The sequence below is a fragment of the Numenius arquata genome, chromosome 7 (genome assembly GCF_964106895.1).
Source record: "Numenius arquata chromosome 7, bNumArq3.hap1.1, whole genome shotgun sequence".
NCBI classification, from domain to species: domain Eukaryota; kingdom Metazoa; phylum Chordata; class Aves; order Charadriiformes; family Scolopacidae; genus Numenius; species Numenius arquata.
In genome coordinates this window covers 42049673-42072129 of record NC_133582.1, presented here as the reverse complement: position 1 = coordinate 42072129, position 22457 = coordinate 42049673, and the positions used below count along the sequence as shown (strand labels likewise).

General features: G+C 42.6%; 1 protein-coding gene across 4 annotated transcripts; it reads left to right on the top strand.

The window, feature by feature from the left end:
- Window positions 1–3477: 3477 nt before the first annotated feature.
- On the top strand, window positions 3478–16528 carry CDV3 (CDV3 homolog). Of its 4 annotated transcripts, XM_074150188.1 has the most exons (6): window positions 3489–3956; window positions 6008–6087; window positions 6825–6827; window positions 8237–8373; window positions 9441–9603; window positions 10761–16528. In XM_074150188.1, the coding sequence occupies exons 1-6, from the start codon at window positions 3732–3734 to the stop codon at window positions 10885–10887; spliced, it is 735 nt and encodes a 244-aa protein (XP_074006289.1). In that variant the 5' UTR covers window positions 3489–3731; the 3' UTR covers window positions 10888–16528. The 4 variants fall into 4 exon arrangements, with proteins under 4 accessions (XP_074006291.1, XP_074006290.1, XP_074006289.1 ...); XM_074150190.1 differs by lacking the exon at window positions 6825–6827 and having other exon boundaries at window positions 3478–3956; window positions 11194–16528; XM_074150189.1 differs by lacking the exon at window positions 6825–6827 and having other exon boundaries at window positions 3478–3956.
- The last annotated feature ends 5929 nt before the right edge of the window (window positions 16529–22457 follow it).

Sequence of the window (22457 nt, the reverse complement as noted above, 5' to 3'; positions counted from 1 at the left end):
CATGGCCAATGCTGTGGCAAGGACTCCACCAGAACCCTTCTGCAAGCTGTTTTGCACCTAAGGCCATCTCCTCCAATTTCCTTAAGCTCCCTAAGAGTTACCAAATGAAGTGTTCTTCTGCTTCTGCTCTGCAAATGCCAAAGTACTTTGCAGTGCTATCACCTTCATGTTACAGAACAGAGATAATTAGGTATGAAGAAAAAAGGATAAGACAAAACACTGAGTGACTGGAAATGGAAGTCTGCTCCTACCTCTTGTATCACCCACAACTCTCTTCAGCTTTCCTTTTTTCGGTTTCCCCACATGAATAGTGGCTGCTGCGTCATTTCCTCCAAATGCAGTAGTGCTTCATTCCTCAGTCTTTATACAATACACCAAGAAGCACGGGGAATAGCATCATGGCGAGGCTCACCATACCTACAGGATGGAGACGAGGGGTGGACAGGCACCACCATATGCCATGACAGGCACGCTGCAGCCCACGCTGCTAACGTGGGGGAAGAAGGAGACAGAGTCCTCCAGGTAAATCTCAACCTGAGCAAAGGCATTCAGAGCGTTGCATCTTGTCAAAGGTTGGTCCCGCAGGTCAGTGATATACAGTGCAGCAGAAAGCTGTCTGCTGAGCTCATGCTCCCCTCATGGCAATGTGGCATTCTGGATATATTCCTCACGTTACAAACATTACTTCTGCCAGTCCATGCCTGCGAGCCGTTCTTCAGCCAAATGTCCTCTGCTTAAGTATTGAGGATCGCTGAATTTGAGAGAGGAAAAGAAAAAACAGAAATACTGACCTTTTTTTTCTGCATCTAATCATTTTACACAGCAACATCTTTCTGCATCTAACATTTCACACAGCAATCTTAACCGTAAAAGCTAATGCAATGCATTCGCAGGGAACTACAAATGCCGTGCATCAGCACGTTTTCACAATTTTACATAAAAACAAAAAGAGAGGTGGGAGGCAAATCCAAGCATAACTGCATAACTAATGTTTCCTTTAAAGTGCCGACTGAGACATGTCTTTAAATCTGGATCTAAGACTTCAGAGGCCTAAAATGTTGCTGCTATTTTCCATGGTTTCCACTGAGTCCGTTCCAGATTTAACAGCTGAAATGTTTCTTGGTACTTTGCTTCTGACAGGTATTAAGTTTCTAATCCAGAGCTGGTCATTCCAGCCTTGCAGCACTGTGTTTGCAAGGGAGAAGTGACACAGACGCTAAAAGCAGCAAAAAGGCATCAGGTTCGCATTCTTCCGCCTGATACTATCCATAATAACACGATGAAAATATTTTACCAGCTGCTGAAATTCAGCAAAAGCGTAGCTTAGAATCAGACACAGCACTGTACTTAGTGGCCATTATTAGCTTATCTGCCACAAAAGCTGAGGGATACAAATTGTCCGCTTAGTTGCATGTTATTATCAGCGCTGAGCCTGCAAGTCACAGCACGGTGCAGTGCGGAGGTACGTCAGCTTCCTAAGCAGTAATGGAGTATAAACGTGAGGGAAGGCAGCGCTTCGACAAAAGGAAGGTCAAATGCTCTTCCGCACTGAGCTGTTCTGTGCCACATCTTCCATGCGACCTCCTATCAGTCGAAGGGAGTAGGAGGGGAGCCCAAGTGCACCAAGGAGGCACAGAAAATGAGACTTAGCTACTGAATTTCCTCTCTACTTCAGCAATTATTCCTATCACAAAATGGAAAGTGTCATTGATCACGCTGCATTCCTGGTGTTACCAGATGAATTGTTATGCTTGCAAATTTTTATTTCTCAGGGCCTGCTCTGTGCTAGATCAAATCCTGTAAGCGCACAGAATGTCAATGGTGGCAGAGAAATACAGGGAGAATGCAGCATGACAAACATAAAAGAGGATTGTTACAAATCTCCCAAACCCAGAACACCTGACTGCAGTGATTCGGTTACAGCTACAACGTGCTTCACAGAGACATACAGTATTTGACCTCTTTCTGCAATATGACAACGGTACCTCCCCTTGCTTTCAAACAAGGCGAAGATTATGGATGGAAAACACTAAGTAACAGTATTTTCATGGACACAAATTAGACTGTCAAACACTCTCCAAAGTTCAGAAAAAACTTTTCCTTTGTATGTTAATATATACTCACATATATAATGATTTCAAGATAAAAATCACAAAGCATAAAATGATACTAAATAAATCAAGAATACAAACATGCTTATTTTTATATTATTATAGTACCTATGCTTATTTGATGAGTAATTCTCTTTTGGTCTCACTTCAGCAGTAGGAACACCTCTTTTTGATGGCTGACCAACAAAGTAATCAGAACCAATGTTTCATGTAATTGTTTATGACTCACAACAGCCTGAGGCTATTTTTCAAGATGTCCTGCCTCAAAACTTTTGACAATACGTTTTAAAGCCATGGTGAAGCTTTTAAACACCAGTGCTTTTTTTCCCAGAGATAAAGGCCACTACACTATCCAAAGCTAGTAACAGCAATCTGCAGACACCCACTGTGAAGTTCGCCTTCCCTTAGAAGATAATCCCTCGGCATCACTGAGTCAGGAAAGCAGCTAGGAAGTTGATGCCAACACATCCGGACATCCTAGACAGAGTGGTGTTTCAAGTCTTACTCACTTAGCCACACCATTTCCAAAATGAAAGCTAAATTACTTCCTTCCATCCTTCCCAATGACAGTGTATGTGCAGGGCCCTTGCTAGGGTGCGGGGAGGCCGAGCCTTAGTCATCTCAGTCCAGGCCAAGAGAGAACGCCACTCCACCTCAAGGGTGGGGGAGTCGGGCACAAATCGGGCCAGGGGCCCGCTGGGCGGGCTGAGAGGCCCCTTGAGCCGGCAGGACCGGCCAAGGGCAGGGCCCTCTCCAACGGCCCTCTCAGCCTCCTCGGTAAGGGCTGTCGCAGCGCTCTGTGGGGACAGCTTCCCACCTTGGGCTGCCGTTCCCGTCCCTCTATCGCTCCGCGGCGGGCCCTGAAGGGCAGGGCCGGCTCCCGAGACGGGAAGCAGCCGATGGCCTCCCGAGAAGCCCTGTCCGGCCGGCCCCACACGCAGCTCCCCTCAGGAGCAAGCGGAAGCAGGGGAGGTCCACCCCCGCGCGGGGTAACGGCCGCCGGGCGCACGCGGCGGACACACGCCGCCCCACCCCGCGCGCCCGGCCTTTGCGCGCACGCGCCCCTCCCGCTCAACGCAACCTCGTGCGCACCCACCTCCCCCCCCCGCGCCTGCCTCGGCCAATCCCCGGCCGCACCACCGCCTCCCCCGCCCGTCACGCAACTCTCACGTCGCGACGTCAGCGGCTTGCCCCTGGAGACTTCTGACTGGGCCGGCAGGCCTTGCCTTCCCGCGCCGCTGATTGGCCAGGGCGCCGATGACGCATGCGCGGGACAGGGTGAGACGACCCACAGGCGGAAGGCTCCGCCCCCTTTCTCCTCAGCCCGGCCCCGCTGTAGCCGCCCCCCCCACCCCCCCTCCTTTTCGGGCCGTGTCAAGCGGCGGCCACCAACGTGGAGCGCGGAGGCCTCCTCCCGCCGGGCGTCGGGCGGGCTCCCGCAGGCCTGGCCAGCTGCAGCCGTTAGGCGGCCGCGCTCGCTTCCCCTCGGCGAGGGACGGCAGGCAGCGGGGAAGCCGCGCCGCTGCTGCGTGGGGCTCACCTGTTGGCCCGGGCCGCCGCTGCCCTCTCCTTCCTTCCCCCCCCCCCCTTCCCGCCCCGCCGTTGGGAGCGGCCGCCGCCATGGCGGAGACGGAGGAGCGGAGCCTCGACGACTTCTTCGCCAAGCGGGACAAGAAGAAGCGGAAGGAAAAGAGCAGCCGAGGGGCCGCCGCCGTCTCCAGCGCCTCCAACGCCGCCTCTAACGCCGCGGGGGCGGCCGCGGCGGCCGGCGGAACCCGCCCGGCTGACGGTAGCAGCTCCGGGGCCGCCGCCTCCAACGCCGGGGCCGCCAAGACGGTGACCAAGGTGCGGGGCTGGGGGGGGGGGGGGGGTGAAAGGTGGGAGCCGGAGCCGGGGTTGGGGGGGGGAGCGGGGCCGCTCCGTCGGGGCGGCGGTGGGGGAAGGGTCACGGCTTCCTCGGCCGGGCCGGGCGCCGCCTTCCTGCCGGCAGGGGGAGCCGCCGCCGCCGGCCCGGGGGAGCGGCGCCGCCCGGCCATGCGGGCGCCCTCGGCGGCGAGGAGCCTGGCGGGTCTTCCCAGGCGGCCCCGCACCGAGCGGGCCGGAGCCGAAAGCCCGGAGCCTAATGGAAGTCGGTGCTGCTGCCGGGAGGAAATCCTGGCCGGCTCCGAGCCCAGCGGACTCCGGCCTTGCAACGCGCCTCGTATCTGCGTGTAGAGGTGGGGGCAGCGGGGCCGGTTCCCCGTCCGTGGCTTCGGTTCTGCCCAGCCCTTCCCGGTGTCTGGGCGCTGGCGCAAGGTGGCGGCCGGTATTGGGGATTTGTATCGGGTGCCAGCCGTAGGCCACCTGGGCGGGTGGCCTGTGGACCTTAGCGATAAGATCCCCCTGGCTCTGCAGGCAAAGTACGCCGAGCTCTTTGCCTTTCTGCCAGGAAGGGTTTTGCTGCCAGTGACTTTTTTTATTATTATTATTTTTATTATTATTATTTTTTTTTTTTTTGGTACCGTATTAGAGCAAAATGATGAGAATGCTAGGGAAGTTTAAGTGCTTGTAGTGGCGTTAGTGCCTTAGAGCTGGCCGTGCTGTACATTTTAAAATCCATTTTAAGAAATACTCTGCAATTTCCTAATGTTTAACCAGCGGAGCTTGACACCTGCAGTAGCTTTCCAAGTAGACCAAGGTCAGTGGTAGTCTTTCGGCTGCTCTTCTGCTCACTTGCTTATAAAAAAATATCTGGTTTTGACCGAAGCTTGTACTTGGATTAGAAATAAAGATCATTAAATGTGAAAAGGTACATTAGTTTGGAAACTGTGATGTTTCCATGGAGATGGGGATATAAGAGATGTAAAAGACTTGAAAGCTGTACACTCATGGTTTGCCACAAGACTGAATCTTCAGCAGGCAGTACAGTAACATAGTGTAGAAGGGCAGGGCTTTTAAAAGAAGCTGTGTTCGCAGCTGTTCAGTAGAAGGGGGGCTATACCATTGGCAGACCTTGCTTGCAGGCCTTTGTACTTAAAGTAATATAACTGCATTTCATGTAGAGTGTAGGAATTACGTAAACTGCTAATTAGGCTGTATGTGTCTTAAAGCTGTGATTAGGAACATAGGAGGACTGCCTATCTTTTCTGGTCCATTTCTGGCTTACCTTAATAACCCCAAAACCTGCTGATTACACACTAGGACAACATTGGCTCCACTTAGGAGGGTCCCTCTTTCCCCAAACATGTAATCAAACACCCGTTTAAAAACCTTAAAGCGGTGCTCTCCAGTGATTAGTATTCTACTATTTTTGTGTCCTAAGATTGCTGTGGTTTTGAAACTAGCTTTTTTACTATTATAAAAACAAGAAAGACTGTGAATGTGAAAAAGTACCAATATTAATCTTTGTCAGAAATCCACTGTAAGCCATTCCAAATGTTCTTTACTGTTTGGGTTATGAAATAGGTGATGGAAAAAAAAAAATCTAAAGCTTCATGTGCATTCAAGCTGTCATAAAAGCTTACTGTTAGTAAAAGGGAGAGGTCTTGCCCTTGTATTTCCCTGGTCTTGACTTGCACGGTCCTGTTCCCTACTTTGTGTTGTCCCCTGACTTTCCACTGGATTTTTACTGAGATGGTGTGGTTTTCTTTCACTTGAATGACTTTTTTGCTGGGGCATTTCTTAGCTGTTCTAGTGAGTTAAAATCAGCTCACAAGTGCATTCTAGGTGACATATAGTAAGTTAGAGGAGGAGGGAGTGGAATCCTTTCCCCTGTAGGCAGTGGTCCACACAGATTGGTTTCCCATGGAATGGCACCTTCACCCTTAGTTTTCTTTGTATTTTCTTAGTTACATTCTTCTTTTCTGCTTTCAGTGTAAAGAAGGTAACACCTTACATTTTTGTTTCTCTTCTTACAGGAAGAGGATGATTGGAAGGAGTTTGAGCAAAAGGAAGAGATTGATTATAGCGGTCTTAGAGTTCAGTCCATGCAAATAAGGTACTACTTTCTTTTTTTTCTTTCTCTCTAATACAACCATTAGCTATGTTTAAAAAGTATGTTCTTTCCTCAGAGCTGGCTCCGTGGAGTCCAGTTTAACAGAGGTTTGATATGTTTCTGCTAGTATAGAAGTTTGCTGCAGGGTAACTTAAATGTGACTGTTCTCTGCTGATGTTCTCTTTATTTTCTAAATCTCTGTTGATACTCTAGGTTTATCTGTTTTGGTTGGGACTCAAATTTTTATTACAAATGCCTAACATTCCCTTCCTTAAGGATAGTAAAGTAGGAATTTCTCTTGAGAGAAGAGTGCAGGATAGTAATTCCCACTGAATCATTTGACTGCTTGAAGGGTATCTGACACAGTCTATTCAGCATCTCAATTTGGGGAGTGAATTCCTGAACCGTTAACATTTTTTATTTCAAAAAACCAAAAATATAGTTGGTAAAACTTAGTGCCTCACGACAAGATTCCAAAGGACTGCATATATGAGTCTCATCCAAGATTCTTTGTTTGGTTTTTCATTAAATTGTTCCTGTACTCTGGTCCAAAGTCAGTCTACTTAAGCCTGTCCTAGTTAAGAAAAATGTTTAATCAAAATCCTTTTTCTGACCTCAGTCTTAGATTGAGAATGTCACATAATCCTCGTTGTCCAGGTATTGATGATGTTCAGAATAATGCCATCTTGAAATCATCTTACCTGTAACCAGTGCGATAGATGCTTTCTTCACTGTTTGAGCAGGTCTTATGCGTTCTTTGATTTTATTTTATTTTAACACACACCCACACGACACCCCCCTTTTGGTTAAATAGTGCTTTTAGGCCATTTGAACGTATTTGGTCCACAAACTCGCCGTACCATTGAAGTGTCACAGCGGACAATTACATGTCTGAATGGACAAGTAACAAGTGGGCTGCTGCTTCACAGTACTAGTACTGTTTGTTTGAAAAGTGAGTACTTTGGTTTTCCAGACAAAGGCCATCATTCTGAATGCTTTTGATGCTGTGACAGATTTTCAGGGATGTGGAAGGTTGTGCCGCAGGATTTTGTAACCACTCAGTTAATGGGTTCGAGGGGAGAGTGAAGAAGTAAATAGAAGAAAAACCCACCAGAGGTTATAAATTATCTAGCTGTGGACATCTCTTTGCTGAAAATAAGACGTGGTATCTGGGAGGGGTGGGATGTTGTGTATACTTTGTTCTGGCTAGTCTGTAGGCTTCTGCTTTTGACTGTAGTTTAAAACCAGATAGTGATGTGTTTAGGCCCTTGGTCCAGCTTACTATTATTGTTACTGTATTTGGATGAACAGTGAAAGGCTGTTTAATTTTTAGAAATAATAGGTATTTTTAACTGTTGTCTGATTATTACTTATACAGAAAGCTTATCTGATTGTGATTAGTAGGATTTGGTGTATTATAAACTACTTCTGTATTCACACTTTGCTGCTGCTGGTCAGGTCAATGTCTCGGGATTTTTAACAGTCTTGCCCTCCGTGTATGTCCCATCATACCATGCACCTTTCTGTAGTAGCTTTATCTACCAAATTATTTTGACTCTGACTATTTCTGTGCAAAATAAAATAGTCTAAATAAAATACACTCAGGCTTATGCATGGGATGTATCTTTAAAAATGGCATAAGTTTCTCCATTTTTTGATTGCTTGCTTAAAAAAAAAAAAATCGGAGTTTTTCGTAGGTTATATTTATATGGGTAATATAAGAGTGTTTCTCAGGTGGTTGTGGTTTTAGGGAAAAGGGAGCTCAGAACTTGCATTCTGTCACTACTTTTCCACAATTTCTTCCTCTTGACTAAAGCGTTTTATGGAAGCTGGACTTAGCCCATTCCTGTTTTATCTTCGTATCACTTCCAAATGAAAAATCCTTAAGCTCGAAATAAGAAATCTCTCTTTCTGATCACTTTGTACAGTTTGAATTTGGCTTTTTTTTAAAGAACTTTTTTTCCTTCTCAATTGGCAGGCTGTGTAACAGTGTGCCAAAAACTGTTCAGATGGAAGTACTAATACAGTGGTTACAGGACCACTGATACAGGTTCAGTACAGTAGCTGTGAAGTCTTATCTATGGCATTTGTGTAATCTCTGGCAAGTCTTGAACCCCTGTTTGTAAAATGCTACTTACAATTTCTTTTATAGTGAAAAAGAAGATGATGAAAGTGAAAAAAGAGAAGAACCTGGTGACAACTGGGAGGAGACTGGTGGTGGTGTAGACAGATCATCTGGTCCTTGGAACAAGTCAGCTCCCGCACCAACACCTGTCGTTGAACCAATTGGTAAATTTAACTCAGAGTTGTTGCCTTTTCCAGTCAGAAAAGCTGCTCAGAGGGTAGAGCTCAAGGAGCAGTTCCTATTCAGGCAGCTTTTAACATACTAATGGCTTGTTTGACATACTAGCAAATGAGGAAATTTTCCTGTAAAGGGATCTGAGGAACTGAATTGATAGTACTGTCAGATACTTTAAATAAACATGAATGGAGGGAGTTTTTTTTTCTGACTTTAAAAGGCAGGGAGAGAAGCATTCTGTCTTTGAAGGAGATCCCTCTACATTGCAATCGGCAAAATACCTGTTGGAAACATTTCTGTTAGTCTACAGATACTGCTTTGACAATTAAGTGGATGTTTAGCCACCATCTGATGTCTGATATGGCAGTTCTTGAGTAGGGTTCCATGGTTGTTACTATGCTTTTCAAATCAGTTCTAGGGTACAGAGATCATGACATTGCAAAATTGATTCTTTAACTGGGATAGGACTTCAGTTTTGATTAAATACAATTCATTAGCATCAGCAGAGATAAACTACTTAGCTGTCATCTGAGTTCAGACTATTCTCTTCCATTGAGAAATTCATTGAAAAGCGGCCTGCTCTGTTTTCTCTTGTTTGTACAGGCAAGGGGGCAAAGTTGATTAATCAGTGTTACTTCATTGTAGATTATTGCCTTAAATAGAAATTATTTGGATATTCTCTTCTGTATCCAGAGAGATGCTTTAAGTAAGATTTGGCAAATATATAATTATTTGTTTAAATCTCTAGTTTTAAATGTAAGTTGCTAATAAATTGCAAGTAAGAAACATGAAGTCCTCATCAGTGATTTTGATTCCCGGAACTTTGTGAGGCAATACACTGGAGCCACATTTTAGTCTGACTACTAAGTATAGGTTAAATTAGGTGACACCTGATTTCTTGCCTTGTCTAAAATATTTGCTTCCAGAGCTTTAAAAGATGCAAAAACATACTTCTGAGATTCTTTTCTTTTTTTTTTTTTTTTTTTTTTTTTGGGAGGGAGGGTTGAGAGATGAATACAGTCTTATTCTCTTGTCTGAGTCTTGTTCTTATTACTAGTTACAGAAACCCCAGAACCAGTTCAGACTGGTGGTGTATACAGGCCGCCTGGCGCCAGGGAGGGCGGCAGGCCACGGAGAGCACAGCAAGGACCACCAGAAATCTATAGCGATACGCAGTTTCCATCGCTGCAGTCCACCGCCAAGCTTGTAGACAGTCGAAAGTAAGTACATTCTATTAGTTCCCTACGAGACATATTTTAACTGCCTTCTGTAAGTTCTTACCTTGTTCTAGGGCTTAAGCCTGATTCTTTCCACAGAGGAAAGAAATAACTAAGAAATTACTCTGTTTGGCAAAGAGATACGGGAGAGGTCCTAACTGTATTTTCCAATTCTAGGAAGGGCTTCCTGTGACATAACTTTCATAGGCCATAGCCCAATGAGATAGCCAAATAAGACTGCCAGTTGCCTTACCTAATTGACTTGCTGAAGGATTTCCCTAAAGCAGAATATTTCTGCTCTTGACAGCGTCAGGTTCCCTGATGAGGGAACTAGCCATGGTGAGGCTCTCATTACCATCAGTAGACAGGAGTAAGATGTCCTGAGCACACTGCCTTCTCATTAGAGATGTGAAGGTAACTTAAATGGAGGAATGGGATTTAATATAAATACAGATCAATAAACTTGCTGTCTGAGCTGTAGTTTACAATGAGGAGCCTGCCGCCCTCCCCCCCCCGATTTTGCTGAAGTATTTGGTATTTTGTGGTGCTGAAGACTTGAGTCTCACCCTGCTTTTGAGCCCCGATCTTTCCATAACCTCATTCCCTACAGAAAAGATAGCTGAGCTGATACCTAATTCACTTGGGGTTTGTTTTGCTTTATTTTGGTGTGTTTTTTTTTTTTTTTTCTGCTTCCTGTGTTACTGACTAATACAGTCTAGCAGAAGCTTTGTTTCTTCTTATGTTTGGGTTTTTGGGTTTTTTGTTTTTGCTGTGGCTTTGCTTGGCAAATGGGATGTGCTGTCATTGATGCTTTAGGGTTTGAACGGTGTAAATTGGGCTAAGGTGAAATTCTGAGTGAGCATTCTAAAAATGGACTTCTGCTTTCTGAAACCTATTTATCATAAATGCACTTAAATTTACTTTTGAGAATGTTAATATTGAAATTTAGAATGTCATCTGAATTGTACTGGGTGATGAGCTTGATTCTGGAGAGTTTTTACAAGATTTGCTTGGGAATGTTTGGCTGTTCTGTTAAAACTCTAGATCTTAGTGTTCTGTGTTCATAATGGTTTTGTTGGGATGGGGTGGAAATCAACTAGAAATTCACAATTCACAAGCTAGTGATAAGATATTTACTGATTACATTTATTTTCCCTTAGGGATAAAGAAATGGAGAAGAGCTTTGAAGTAGTAAAACACAAAACTAGAGGTAGGGATGAGGTGTCAAAAAACCAGGCACTTAAACTTCAGCTAGACAACCAGTATGCTGTGCTTGGGGATCAGTAGAGCTGCATACACATTACAATTAAGGAATGCTTTTTTGGTAACCCTTCTACTAAGGTAACTAAACTACAGCTAACGGCTATGATGAACATGCCACCTTATTTCTGCTGGATCTACTGCAGCAAGTGCAGACTACTTTGACGTTAAGTGATTGGTTCTCCTGCACTATGGAAGCATAATATGTTACAACTTCTCCATTGGATATGGGGCACAGTAATGTAAATGATTGAACAAGAGTCATCAGTGTTCTTTAATTGCTCAGAAAGATACCTACAGCCAGTGGTCATTTCAAAATCTTTTTATGTTCAGATACTGAGCCTTCGTAAAGGTTGACTACCTCAGACTTGCTGCACTCATTGTGGACACCATGTGGATCACAACTTCTGGAAGAGAAGGTTACAGCTGTTTTAGTGGCCATCTGAAACTTGAAACCAGCTCTACTGGATTCCTGTCAGAAATCCTGCAGAAGTCAGCCATTTGGTTCCAATTTGCTATAACAAAGATTTAAGTGACCTTAATGACAAACCTACTCTGTTCCCCTTCTGAGGAATCCTGTCATGTGTAGCCATAGCCTGATAGAGACTTCTGGAGCGTACCATACCACTCATACTACCCAAGTATAACAGAGCTGTAGTTTGTTTACCTTTTTAGATAGCTGTACTGAAGTAACTGCAAAACAAGTTAAAACCCAGTCAGTATCACATACGAGGAATGTTGGGTTTGAATGGTCTGTTTGCATTAGCCATTTTCACAGTTGTCTGTTTAAGCATATATTTTTTTTCTGTTCTCCACAAAAAAAAATGCCTGCCTTGTTTCTGGTATCAAATTGCAGTATATTTAAATAATGATGAGATGTTGTAGTGAAATAGGGTTTATTTTGTTTTTTTGTCATGAGGTTTGTCTTTCTCACCCTGAAGCACTAAGACTGAAGAGTTTTGATTTGACACAGAGGTATCCAAGCTCCAACTACAGTCTTCAGAATTTGTCTTTTAAAAATGAGATACATGGCAGTAGCGATGCTAGATAAAAATTTCTCCTCTATTAAAAATAGTTATTTGTTTGTTGAAGGGTAATGGTTACTTGATAACCAAAGTAACTTAGTATGCGGAGGGATAACTAAAGCTGGTAAGCCTTATTTGTTTGGCTACTTCTGTGAAGCATGCAGGCTTTTTGAGGCAGAAATCCTCTGAGTAAAACTCATAAATGGTGTTTATTCAAAGTCAGGAAGTTTAGTAATAAGGGAAGGCAGTGACTTTCTCTAAGTTGTTGTCACCTCTGACTTAATTTAGTGGAAGTAGGCAAGAGGCACTGATACAGTAAGAATATCCGACATTGCCCCTAACTCTGATTCGATGAATGAAACCCATCAAGTACCAAAAGTATCCTGCTGTAACTGTTTTTCTCTTCTCTGAATTCTTACACCAGAAGCAAAATGAAGTACAATAGCGGCGTGCTCCAGTGTTGAGGTTTCTCAGAGTAAATGCCAAAAAATAGACTCAACCTCTACGAGTTGCCAATGGCAAGATAAACAAGGGAACAAAAAATAAAACTTGCTTATGTGTGTGGGAGTACTGTGTATGTGCAGAAGATGAGGATAGTGCAGGAATCGCCTCGTTGGGTTCCCTTTGACTAACTGCTGACTCGCTTTAAATCTGCTTCTCTGAGGCCAATGGGAATTTTGCTGTTGGCTTCAGCGGGGCTGGGGTTTCCCCTGGTTCTTTTGTGCACAGACTAAAACTGGCCTTGCCCTTGCAGAGTTAACTGTCTCTAAAACTTCTGCTAAAAGCTGCTATTAAAGAGAGGGCTCGAGAGACTGTTCTTAAAGGTGGAGACTTCATTTGGAAACAAAACCCCACTGAAAGACTGATACCAATATCTTGGACTCTGAGCCATGTATCTTCCTTGAAAATACATTGTTGCCAGCAAAACTGTTGATTTGTCACTGAAGATTTCTGTGGAATTCATGGTGAATGGACATCTCACTTGATGTGGTAGAAACATGGAATCTTAAAACACTTTTCCTGATGCTCTATGAATTGAGTTTTAGTCTACTGTATGAAGAGTAGATGAGACTGTCCATTGTACCGTCTTTATTTGAGGTTTTGGGCATGAATTCTGGCAGTTCAAGAAAACCCTGTAACAGTTTCAAATGAAATAAAATGGAAAAATACATGGATTCTGGAGTCTAATGAATCTTTACCTTTAGTTCTAGCTCGTGATTCTACAACAGCTGAGGAAATGCAGAGCATTTGGATCTGTTAAAGGGCAGGCCATGAAGTGGGTAGTCAGCCTTATGGTCAGGTGGGCTATGTTTAAGAGCTTACAGCGTTGCATATTAACATGACTTTTATTTATACATAGAAATTTAGTTTGCAACCAGTCAGAGTGTCTTCTTACTCCCACCATATAGGACTGGTTTGAGATTGTGAATGAAATACGAATGAAGCTTTGATTTGCTTTTCACTTGAAAGTAGTTCTGATAAATTAAAGAGGAAAAAAAAGAAAAAAACAAAAAACCAAACAACCCAACCCCAAACCTCTGGATGGTTGCTGTCACCAGAGTCCATCAGCTACTGATAACTAGAGGGTATTTTGGGGACAATTTTTAACTGTTCCATTCCAGGTTCTTTCTGGAGGCATAAAGGAAAAAAAATAGAAATGCAGCAGATTTCCACAGTACAGAATGTTAAACTGTTTTAAAGTATTTCTTGTGTTAAATATCGCTGCCAGCAACTATCAGAATGCCAGTCGTCAGTATCTTCCTTGTAACAATTAATTGTTCTGCATGCCTCAGATTTTCAAAGTCAGTTCTCTGTGGAAGCTCAGTCTGCTTTTGAGACTCTGAAGTCCAACTCTATCTGGTTTGTTGTTGCATTCATTCGAGGCATGCTAAGAATGTCATTTCATTCCTTCAAAATGCTTGTTGAAGGCTCATTCCGTAAATGAAGGATTGTCAGTTGTAGAAAAGAGATTCTTGATACCAGTCGGTAAAATGCAGTTGTGTGCCGCTTCAGGAACTTCCTGACCTGTAACATGCTTTTATGGTGTGTTAGTTATTAATTTCCAATTTAAAGGTTCCATTTTACTTTCTCTGGCTTAAAATAAAAACACAGCCATAAAGTTACGGACTTGCTAGTAGAACATTTTAATGTCCAGTACGTACTGGGAAAGGAACAACTTGGGTTTGTGGTTCTCGGTGATAAAGTTACTTAAGGAATGTTAAAATGCCAAAAACTAGATAATTTTAATAAACTTGGAGTTCCCAAATGTCCGCTATATCAATATGGCATCTGTATTTACTTGAGCTGATGATAAATGTAGGAGAGGATTAGTTTTGCCCCTCCTCACCTCCCCGACTGAGCTGCGCCACGTTAAATCTCATTCACAAATGAAGAGGAGTTGACAACTACAAGTGTCTTGTCTCCTGCTCCTTCAGTTTTGTCTCTGTAGCTTTATCAGTCATGTCCCGAGTAACTCTCTTGCAAAACTCAGAAACAAACAGATGCATTTTTAATGGTACAACTTGTGTTAGAGACCTGACACCACAGGGACTAAGGGTTTTGGTGTTTGCATCTGTTGGCTTTTGGAAACTCTCACCACAGCACGGCTGGGACACCTGTGCTGTTTAGGTCAAGTACACACAATATAAATTTGATAGGGCTGCACATCTTGGAGTTTGCTTTATCTGAGCTTTTGCTTGTACCTTTTCGTCTTTCTAATTTCAGCCTGGTTGAGCAGTTTTAGACTTGCTTTTCTGTCAAATACCATGACTAAAATGGAACAGATGATTCTTTTTTAGACTAATCGGGGCTTCATGTGCTTAAAAGGTGTTTGTTTACAAGGTAGTAATATTCTTTCCAATATTGACATGGTCAGAGAAATGAATACCTCGTATTTTACATGACCAATTTGTATCAGAGGCTCAAGAAACTAAATTTTACTAAAAATACCTCAAGTACTTAAAAATCTTCATGAATAGCCACAATCCAGGTTTCATTGCCTGACTGTAATTTACTTCCTAAATTGTCCCTCTCTGTTGTCAGCTTTTAATTTCGCAAGTTGGTTTTAATGGTAAATAGGGGCTTTATTTGGGAATATAAGAAAATAATAACATGCGTATTTAAATTTCAGATATATAAATTAGGTGTGTACAAAGGGGGAGGGAATCTGACATATTTGTCAATGTATTCTTCAGAAAAAGTTAAGTCAGCTTGTCCGTATCGAGGTTAATATGAGAACCTGCAAGCTCTAGCAGATGGAAGAAGAAATGACAGCAGAAAACAGAACTGAGGAGTCCAATGCTGATTTGGACAAGTCATAACTATCATGGATCTAGAGTTTGGCTTCTGAAGCACCAAGTGTAGGTCTGCTGTGTTCTGTCTGAAGTTAAATAGAACAGGAAAGAACACTTCTGAGGGAGAGTGGACATTATGCAAATAAAATGCAGGAGATAGAAGTAAGCGAGAGATTAGGACGGCTGTTTTCTAAATTATCATCTTAAATGTATAGCCTGAGGAGTGGAATGTCAGTAGTTGGACAGGAGGAGAAATGCTGCCTGGGGAAGCACTGCTTTCACAAGTGACAGATCCATCTGACTTTAAATCAGCAATACTATTTGAAGTTCAGTACTTAGGGAAAGCATCCCATTTCATTTTTTCCCTTAAAAAAAAAAATAAAAAATTGGGAAAACCTGTCCGGAGAGAAAGAATTGTGCATTGGTGTAAAGCTGTCTGACCAGTTGCCTAAAGAGAGAACCAAGAAGGACAAGTTCCAAGATAGCTCAGCACCTTGTTAGGAAATAACTTGTTTCATATTCAAGTAAACTCCTTTTCACTTCTGCATGATAAAAAGCTGAGACACTGATTCAAATTGCTATGAAGACGTTTCCTTTTCTTGTGAAGCATCTTCTAAGGGTACGTATATCATGAGTTTATGTTCAGTTGCTTAGAATGTATGTTGCTGTAGCAAGGTTAATGAAGTTCAGTGAGCTGCTTAGCCAAAATACAAATATTAAAAATGCATCACAGTATTAATGATAACCAGAAAAAGTAGCACACCTGGAATACTGGAATGGGAATTATCATCTAGAACAATTGCATGCACTGAAAAGAAGCAAGTCCATTTTGTAGCAAGAGCATAGGACTGGGAGAGTGGGATCTGGTCTTGGATTTCCTCTGAGCTGCTGTGTTAACTTCAAGGAATTTAGTTTTGCGTTGCCTCAGTTTCCCCAGCTGTACCAAAAAATCCCTACAACCTACCTCACAGGGGTGTTGTGAGGCCAAAGCTGTTCTTTGTCAAGGGCTGGGGCTGATGGAAGGTGCTACACAGGACTTAAAATCTTTATTAAAAGATCTTTATATTAGCTTTCATTACAGTATTTTAAAACTACTTTATGAAAGGCTTATTTCTACAGAATGTAATATACGTTCTATTTAAGTATTATGTAATTAGACTCATTTTAGTATGTATGAGTAAGGAAAAAGTTCAGGCTGAGCACTCTTAACTGGTATTTCCTCTCTTTAATTATCTGTGCAACCCAAATGGTATATTAATATGAGGCTTTTTGGTTTTATGTGGGATATATTAAAATCAATACTGCTACATTTTGTAAACCCCGTGACAGAAATAAAATCCTGCTCACAGTCAATAGCTATCTCCTACAATGTGGCTGATTAAAAGCTTGTTCAAGTTATGCGAACTAGAAATGTTCACTCCTGAAAGTATATATTTGTGTCAGGCTACTAAGTGGTATTTTGTAGTAGGAATGTAGTTTTCTATTCCTCTCCACATGGAAACACACATTTGTCCTACTCTTCATCCTTTCCCATATTTAAGTTGAAGTAGCATGCAGGTACAATGGAAATAAGGGAGAGAGACTAATCCTAACTTCAAAACTTCTAAAGTCTGGTATTAAGGCAGGCTATGGAGGAAAAAGATGAAGGGAACAAAACAAAGGGAAATACTTGCCCATGGAGAGATTTCTGTGAGACGGATGAAGGCCAGAAATGATCAGAAGACAGAGCTGAGAGGGGTAAGCCGAAGGGATAGGTAGGAGAGGACAGAATACAGATACAGAAGAGGTGATTACTCTGTTTACTGTTATCTCCTGTTTTATCAGTTAACTGTAGCTGAAGGAAGATGAAGAAATAATTCTTATGAGTATGCCCTTGTCTGTTGTTGCTGGTGATTTCAAGGTTCATCGCTCAGCTCTTACCAATAGAAGCAGAGAGCATGATGGTGGCGTGCATGCAGGCAAATGAGACCTCTGGTGGGCACTGGACAGAGATGAGGCCTGGGAGCTATCTTCTCCTACTGATATTTTTATCATTGTGGCACCTCTAAGACAGTTGTTAATGTGCATCAGCCGTGACAATTCTCTGTCAGAATGATTACTGTTAAATTTCAACAGAATATTGCAATTGCTTCAGAGGAAATGTTTAACTAGCTGAATAATAAGCATTAAAGAATAACACGGGGTATTTTTGGAATACTTACAGTGATGATGATGACAAGTGATCAGCAGATTGGTAGGTGGCTTAAAATGACTTTGAGGTATATATCCTGTTACATGGTGGGGAGGAGAATTACTTTTTAGAGGTTTATCATCTATTCTTTTCTCCTCAACAAACTAAATGGTCCTAACTGGCTTTCCAACTACAAAGAGCTGCTTCTACCGCTCTCTCATTGTTTTCTTCCCCGTATTTAATATGTCACTTTCTTAAGGTGCTGATGGAACAGCAAATACTCATTGAGGACCTCTAAGAGAAATACATGCTGTAATATTTTCCATATTGTTGTGTCTTTAATACAGCCTAACATCTTATTCGCTTTCTTGACTGCAACTACACATTGAGCAGATGTCTTCATCAAGCTGTCCATGGTGATGCCTAGATCGTCCCCTTGAAAGTTCACAACTAATTCAGAATCCACCAGAGCATGTATGAGTGGTTTAAAGCCTTTCCAGTATTCATTGCCTTAGGTTTATTTTCTGTTGACATTCACTTGCCCCAGAATTGCCAAGTTTACAGAGGTAGTTAGCTCACCCTGGCAATCACCATCTTCCCCAGTGCTGACAAACCTAGGAACTGTCTATGGGCATTGGCTTTTACCATCTGATATACTGAAGTCTTCAGTTTCATGTATGTAATTCACTCTTCTTACCCGTGATTAACATGGCATGCTATTACTTTTAACTCAATCTGACCTTTCTGTTCTGTTTCTTGTCTCCTATCATCTGTATTGAATTTTCTTTCTAGCTCAGTTCTAGCATTGAATTCATTGAGTTATAACTGTCTGCTGGTTCAAGTGTTGTCATAAGCTTCCTTTCTTTAAAATTAAAATAAATCGCTTATTCTGTATCTCTTTCAGAGTATGTACAACCATAACAAAATGATTCAAACCATAAAAACAGGCTGATACAAGAGAACAAATGCATTAAGAAACAGGTAAAACATACGTGAGACCGATCTCCCAGAGCTTATTTGTTTCAGTGGAGTTATTTCTCTCACTTGAGATGAGTTTCGTTAAAACTTGATTTGAGATCTTCTCACTTGAAGTCTAAATACAACAGCCAGAATTGAGCACGAGGGAACAAGCGCTGTAGTAAAATTGTTTTAAATTTCTGGGTTACTCTGCTCTTTGTGGCAGAGATGAAGCAGGTGCATTACTTGGTCTCTGACCAGCAACGAAATGGGCTCAGCCACGCTTACTCTAACAAACCTGTTGTGGTGTTTAACTGGACATTGAAATTAGATTACAGTATTTGACATGAAGATGAGTGCAGCGATGCTGGGGGGGGTGCGGGGGTGGGGACAGGCTTAGTCTTTGTGGTTTGTTTCATCTGTTCACGTTCTCATCTTGTACTTTAAAGACGGTACACCTGTAAGTAAGTTTAAGTCTTTTAAGTGCTGCCTGCATTTACCAGTAATGCTACGTTTATAAATACAAAGGAGGTGTCATGAGGGAAGACTCAAGCCTGTTAGGATGTATAGCCTAAGAGCTGCATTGTCTCAGTATCAGAATATATCATAGAGAGCAGCTGCTTTCCATTACTAATGACGATACATGGTTGAGAAGAACGTACCTTGCCTTTTGCATCCAAATGAGTTGTAATTGTTAAGTGTTCTATTACAGCAGTTACTCGTATTCTGTCAAAAACCTGATAAAGTTGGCAAATTGGAGCTGAGGTCTTTCTTTTGTTAATTTTGAGGGAGCGAGGGGGGAACAGAGCAGGTTCAGCAATATCTGACAGTTAGACTGTAGTACTTCCTCCCCTCTCCCTCATATCTAATAGACTCCTCTCTGCTGCTACACTCACCAAAGCCCTGACTTGCCACTGTAAATCCTCTCTGTGTTACTAACCACCCAGTAACCTTCAGGACCGACTAGTTCTCTGACTAGGCACAGTGTCTTTAACCTGGGAATGAGGAAAAGGCGAACTGGCTTTGTAAACTGGCATGACAGTGTTTTCTAGATAATTGGCTCTGTTAATTTTTTTTTCTGCAAGTCAACACCCAGCAAAAATCTCCTGATTTGACCTTCTTTCATCTTAGAGTATTACCTCCTCCTTTTTTTCATCTACATTATTACCATGCCAAGGATTTCTAGTCAGGTGCCTGAATTATTCACCACTTCCTTAGAAAGCAGTTTTAAAAAGCAAGAGCTCCCGAGTCTCGATCATGCTGTATTCCTTCGGTTAGGGCTGTAGCATCACAAACATGGCTCCAGCTGTTGCAAAATTGCTCAGCAAGTCAATGTGATTTCCTTGAAGAATTTAAACCTAGACCATCAAGGGCTACATTCCTGAGCCTAATTCCCACAGAATACAGCAAAATGAAGGCAGTAGCACTGGTCCCAGTACAACACAGGTCATCTACAAAAAGGAGCAAGGTTGCATGACATGCGAGCTCAACCAAAACTGTCTCACCTGGACAGCAGGGGCTAGCCCAAAGCGTCTTTATTTTTTTAATGAAGAGATAGCTCTGCGAGAAAAAAAAAAAAACTATGAAACTGAATTTGCTTTCAACAATGTACCAGAATGTCTCACCACCAGACTTAACCCGAAGAAATGAAGATAAAGCCACCTGCGTGTTTATTGTAGTACAAAAGAAAGGATAATATTGTCTGGCTGGGAAGATGGTTGGTTGGGAGCCCACTGAGCACAGCAGAAACTATTTCAGCAGAGCAGAGTACAGTATGATCTATTTCTGAGAAGCCCTGTGTGGCCCCCACAGTTAACACAGGAACCTAATGGTGCCTGTATATTTATATAATTATATGTTTATAGTCATAATTTAAGTTCAAAACCTGAACTATATATGTACTTTTTTTGTCAGTAGATTTTTTTTACCCTGGTTTACCTATCATGACTTCTGCATATGACAACTTCTAACTGTGCAGTGCACACACCCGTTGTTGTCCTTTTGTCCCATGTTAAGAGTAATGGTATCAAACTCTGTAAAGCACTTTTGTGATGTTTCCTGTTTCCTGTGAAGAAAGCTGAAGAAAATAAATTTATCTTAACAGCACCAACTGAATTTATACCTCCAAGTTTGTCCCGCTGTGGTTGTGTTTGCCCTTCTCTTCGGTGACAGGGTGATGGGGTGTTGTTCTAGGCTTAATGCAGAAGAGGGGCTGGCTCTGGCTGTAATGGCTTCTCCCTCACTGTCCTCCTTCCTTCACTGTACCTGTTTAGTGCCAGCCTTCCCCGTGGCTTACAGCTGACGTCCACCTGGGCAGTGCACGCTGTGGCCTGTTTGTGTCATACAGAGATGGCTGGGGAACAGGGAGTGCTCAGAGCCTGTTACTGGTTCCTGGTGCTGGTGTGTCTCATTTTAGCTGCTGCCGCCAGGATTCACAGCAGCTACAGGAACCGAGTCTCCCAAGACTTCTTTAAAGCTTAGGCAAGTGGGTCAGGGAGTGGTTTCTTACCTGTAAAGTAAGAACAACAGCACTACCCTTCCACAGCAGCTTCTTCTGAGGACTGGGAAGAAGGAAAAAAATGTAATTAACTCACCTACTAATATCCACATCTACTTAAAATGCCTGCAATGCAAAGCATTTGGAGGTAGAACAGAGAATTGCCAGTGCAATATTAAGTTAATTCAAAATGTGATTTAAGGCAGTAACAGCAGCAGCATTTTCAGTATGTGGATTTGGAGCAAGTCAGAGATGTTTGACATCCACAGATGGCAAAAAGTATCAAGCTGTTAAGATCAAGAAAAGCAAAGCACGTGGTAAGACTGTAGTCTCTGCTACTCAACACAGCCATCTTGCCACAGCCTAAGCCCCCACTGAGAGGGGCACAGATCTCACTTTTTGAAAAGAATCAAATCCCTCGCATTCATTGGCATCTTTCAGCCCTTCCAGACAATTCCTTCAGGTCACCCTGACAGCGGGTTGCGGAGCTCACTGACACAACCTCCACTGCACTAAAGCAGGAAGCAGAAAGCACAGCCTTGTACATAAAGGCAAGCTCTCTTCCTGTTCTCTCTCACCTGGAGACTCCCACTGCTCAGGCCCCTCATCCATTCCCCCCCAGCAGCAAGGGGTTAGTTCTCCCCAGCCCAGAGCAACATTCTCCAGGTTGCATGGGGCTTAGATGCTCATGCCTCCTCCTTTCTTGGATCTGCAACTGATACTGATGCAAAAACTTTCTATAAAACACAGTACTCAGCAGCTAGAAAATAAAAGTAGAATATTACCCCGTCCCCCCCAAAAAACAATAAAGAGATAAATTAAATAGACTTTAAAGGTGTTACGTATATTTCCCCAGACAACTCCACTAGTCCTGTGCAACTGGACGTTGTGCTTTTCTGTTCAAACAGGCTGCAGTAATCCCAGCTGCTTAAATACAGCTCTTCAGATTTCAGAAGCACACCCTTTTACCCAACTAACAGAGCGCACCTCACATACAGTAAGTTCAGTAAATAGAGACTCAGACGCTGTAGTTACTAAAAGGTCAAAGAGTTTGTCAAATATTGTGGCTGTCTGACTAAGAAGATTTCCAGCTGCTGGAAACTTAACGACTTTGTTCTCCCTCTGGTTCCTGTGGCAGACTCAAACAGGGAGCACAGTCAAACAAACTTCACCTCTTGTCAAACCGAGTTGGTTCTATGTTGGCTGAACAGATTCATCTCAGAATAGCAGCACCTCAACAATGCCTTTGCTTTACAGAAATAACTTACTATACCCTCTATTAGTACAAAAATTTACAAGCCAGTTCTCTTTGTGTGGTTTCTCATTTGCCCTCTAATAGAAAATACCAAAAGAGGAAAAATTCATGTAAAATCTAAGTCCGTTACTGTGTGGGAAATGCAACAGAATTGTTATGCCAACTCATACTTTCCCCACAACACACAGATAAAAGATGTGATAAGCATCTCACAAAATAATTTCTTAACTATTATTATCCACTGGTGTCCCTAAACAAAATCATTAGTGGGACAGTTAGAACATTTTGGAGATAAAGTATTTTTTTTATGAGTTCTTGCCTATTTTTAGATGCTACTGGTAACGAAAGTAATCTTTCCTAGGAATATTATGGTAAAGTTATTTTAATCTCAGGACAAATT

Excerpts from the sequence above, each read along its gene's own strand:
- CDV3 (XM_074150188.1), top strand. The coding sequence starts at position 3,732 with ATGGCGGAGACGGAGGAGCGGAGCCTCGACGACTTCTTCGCCAAGCGG. Across the intron at positions 8,374-9,440 it reads ACCTGTCGTTGAACCAATTG|TTACAGAAACCCCAGAACCA; the intron begins GTAAATTTAACT and ends TCTTATTACTAG. Across the intron at positions 9,604-10,760 it reads AAGCTTGTAGACAGTCGAAA|GGATAAAGAAATGGAGAAGA; the intron begins GTAAGTACATTC and ends ATTTTCCCTTAG.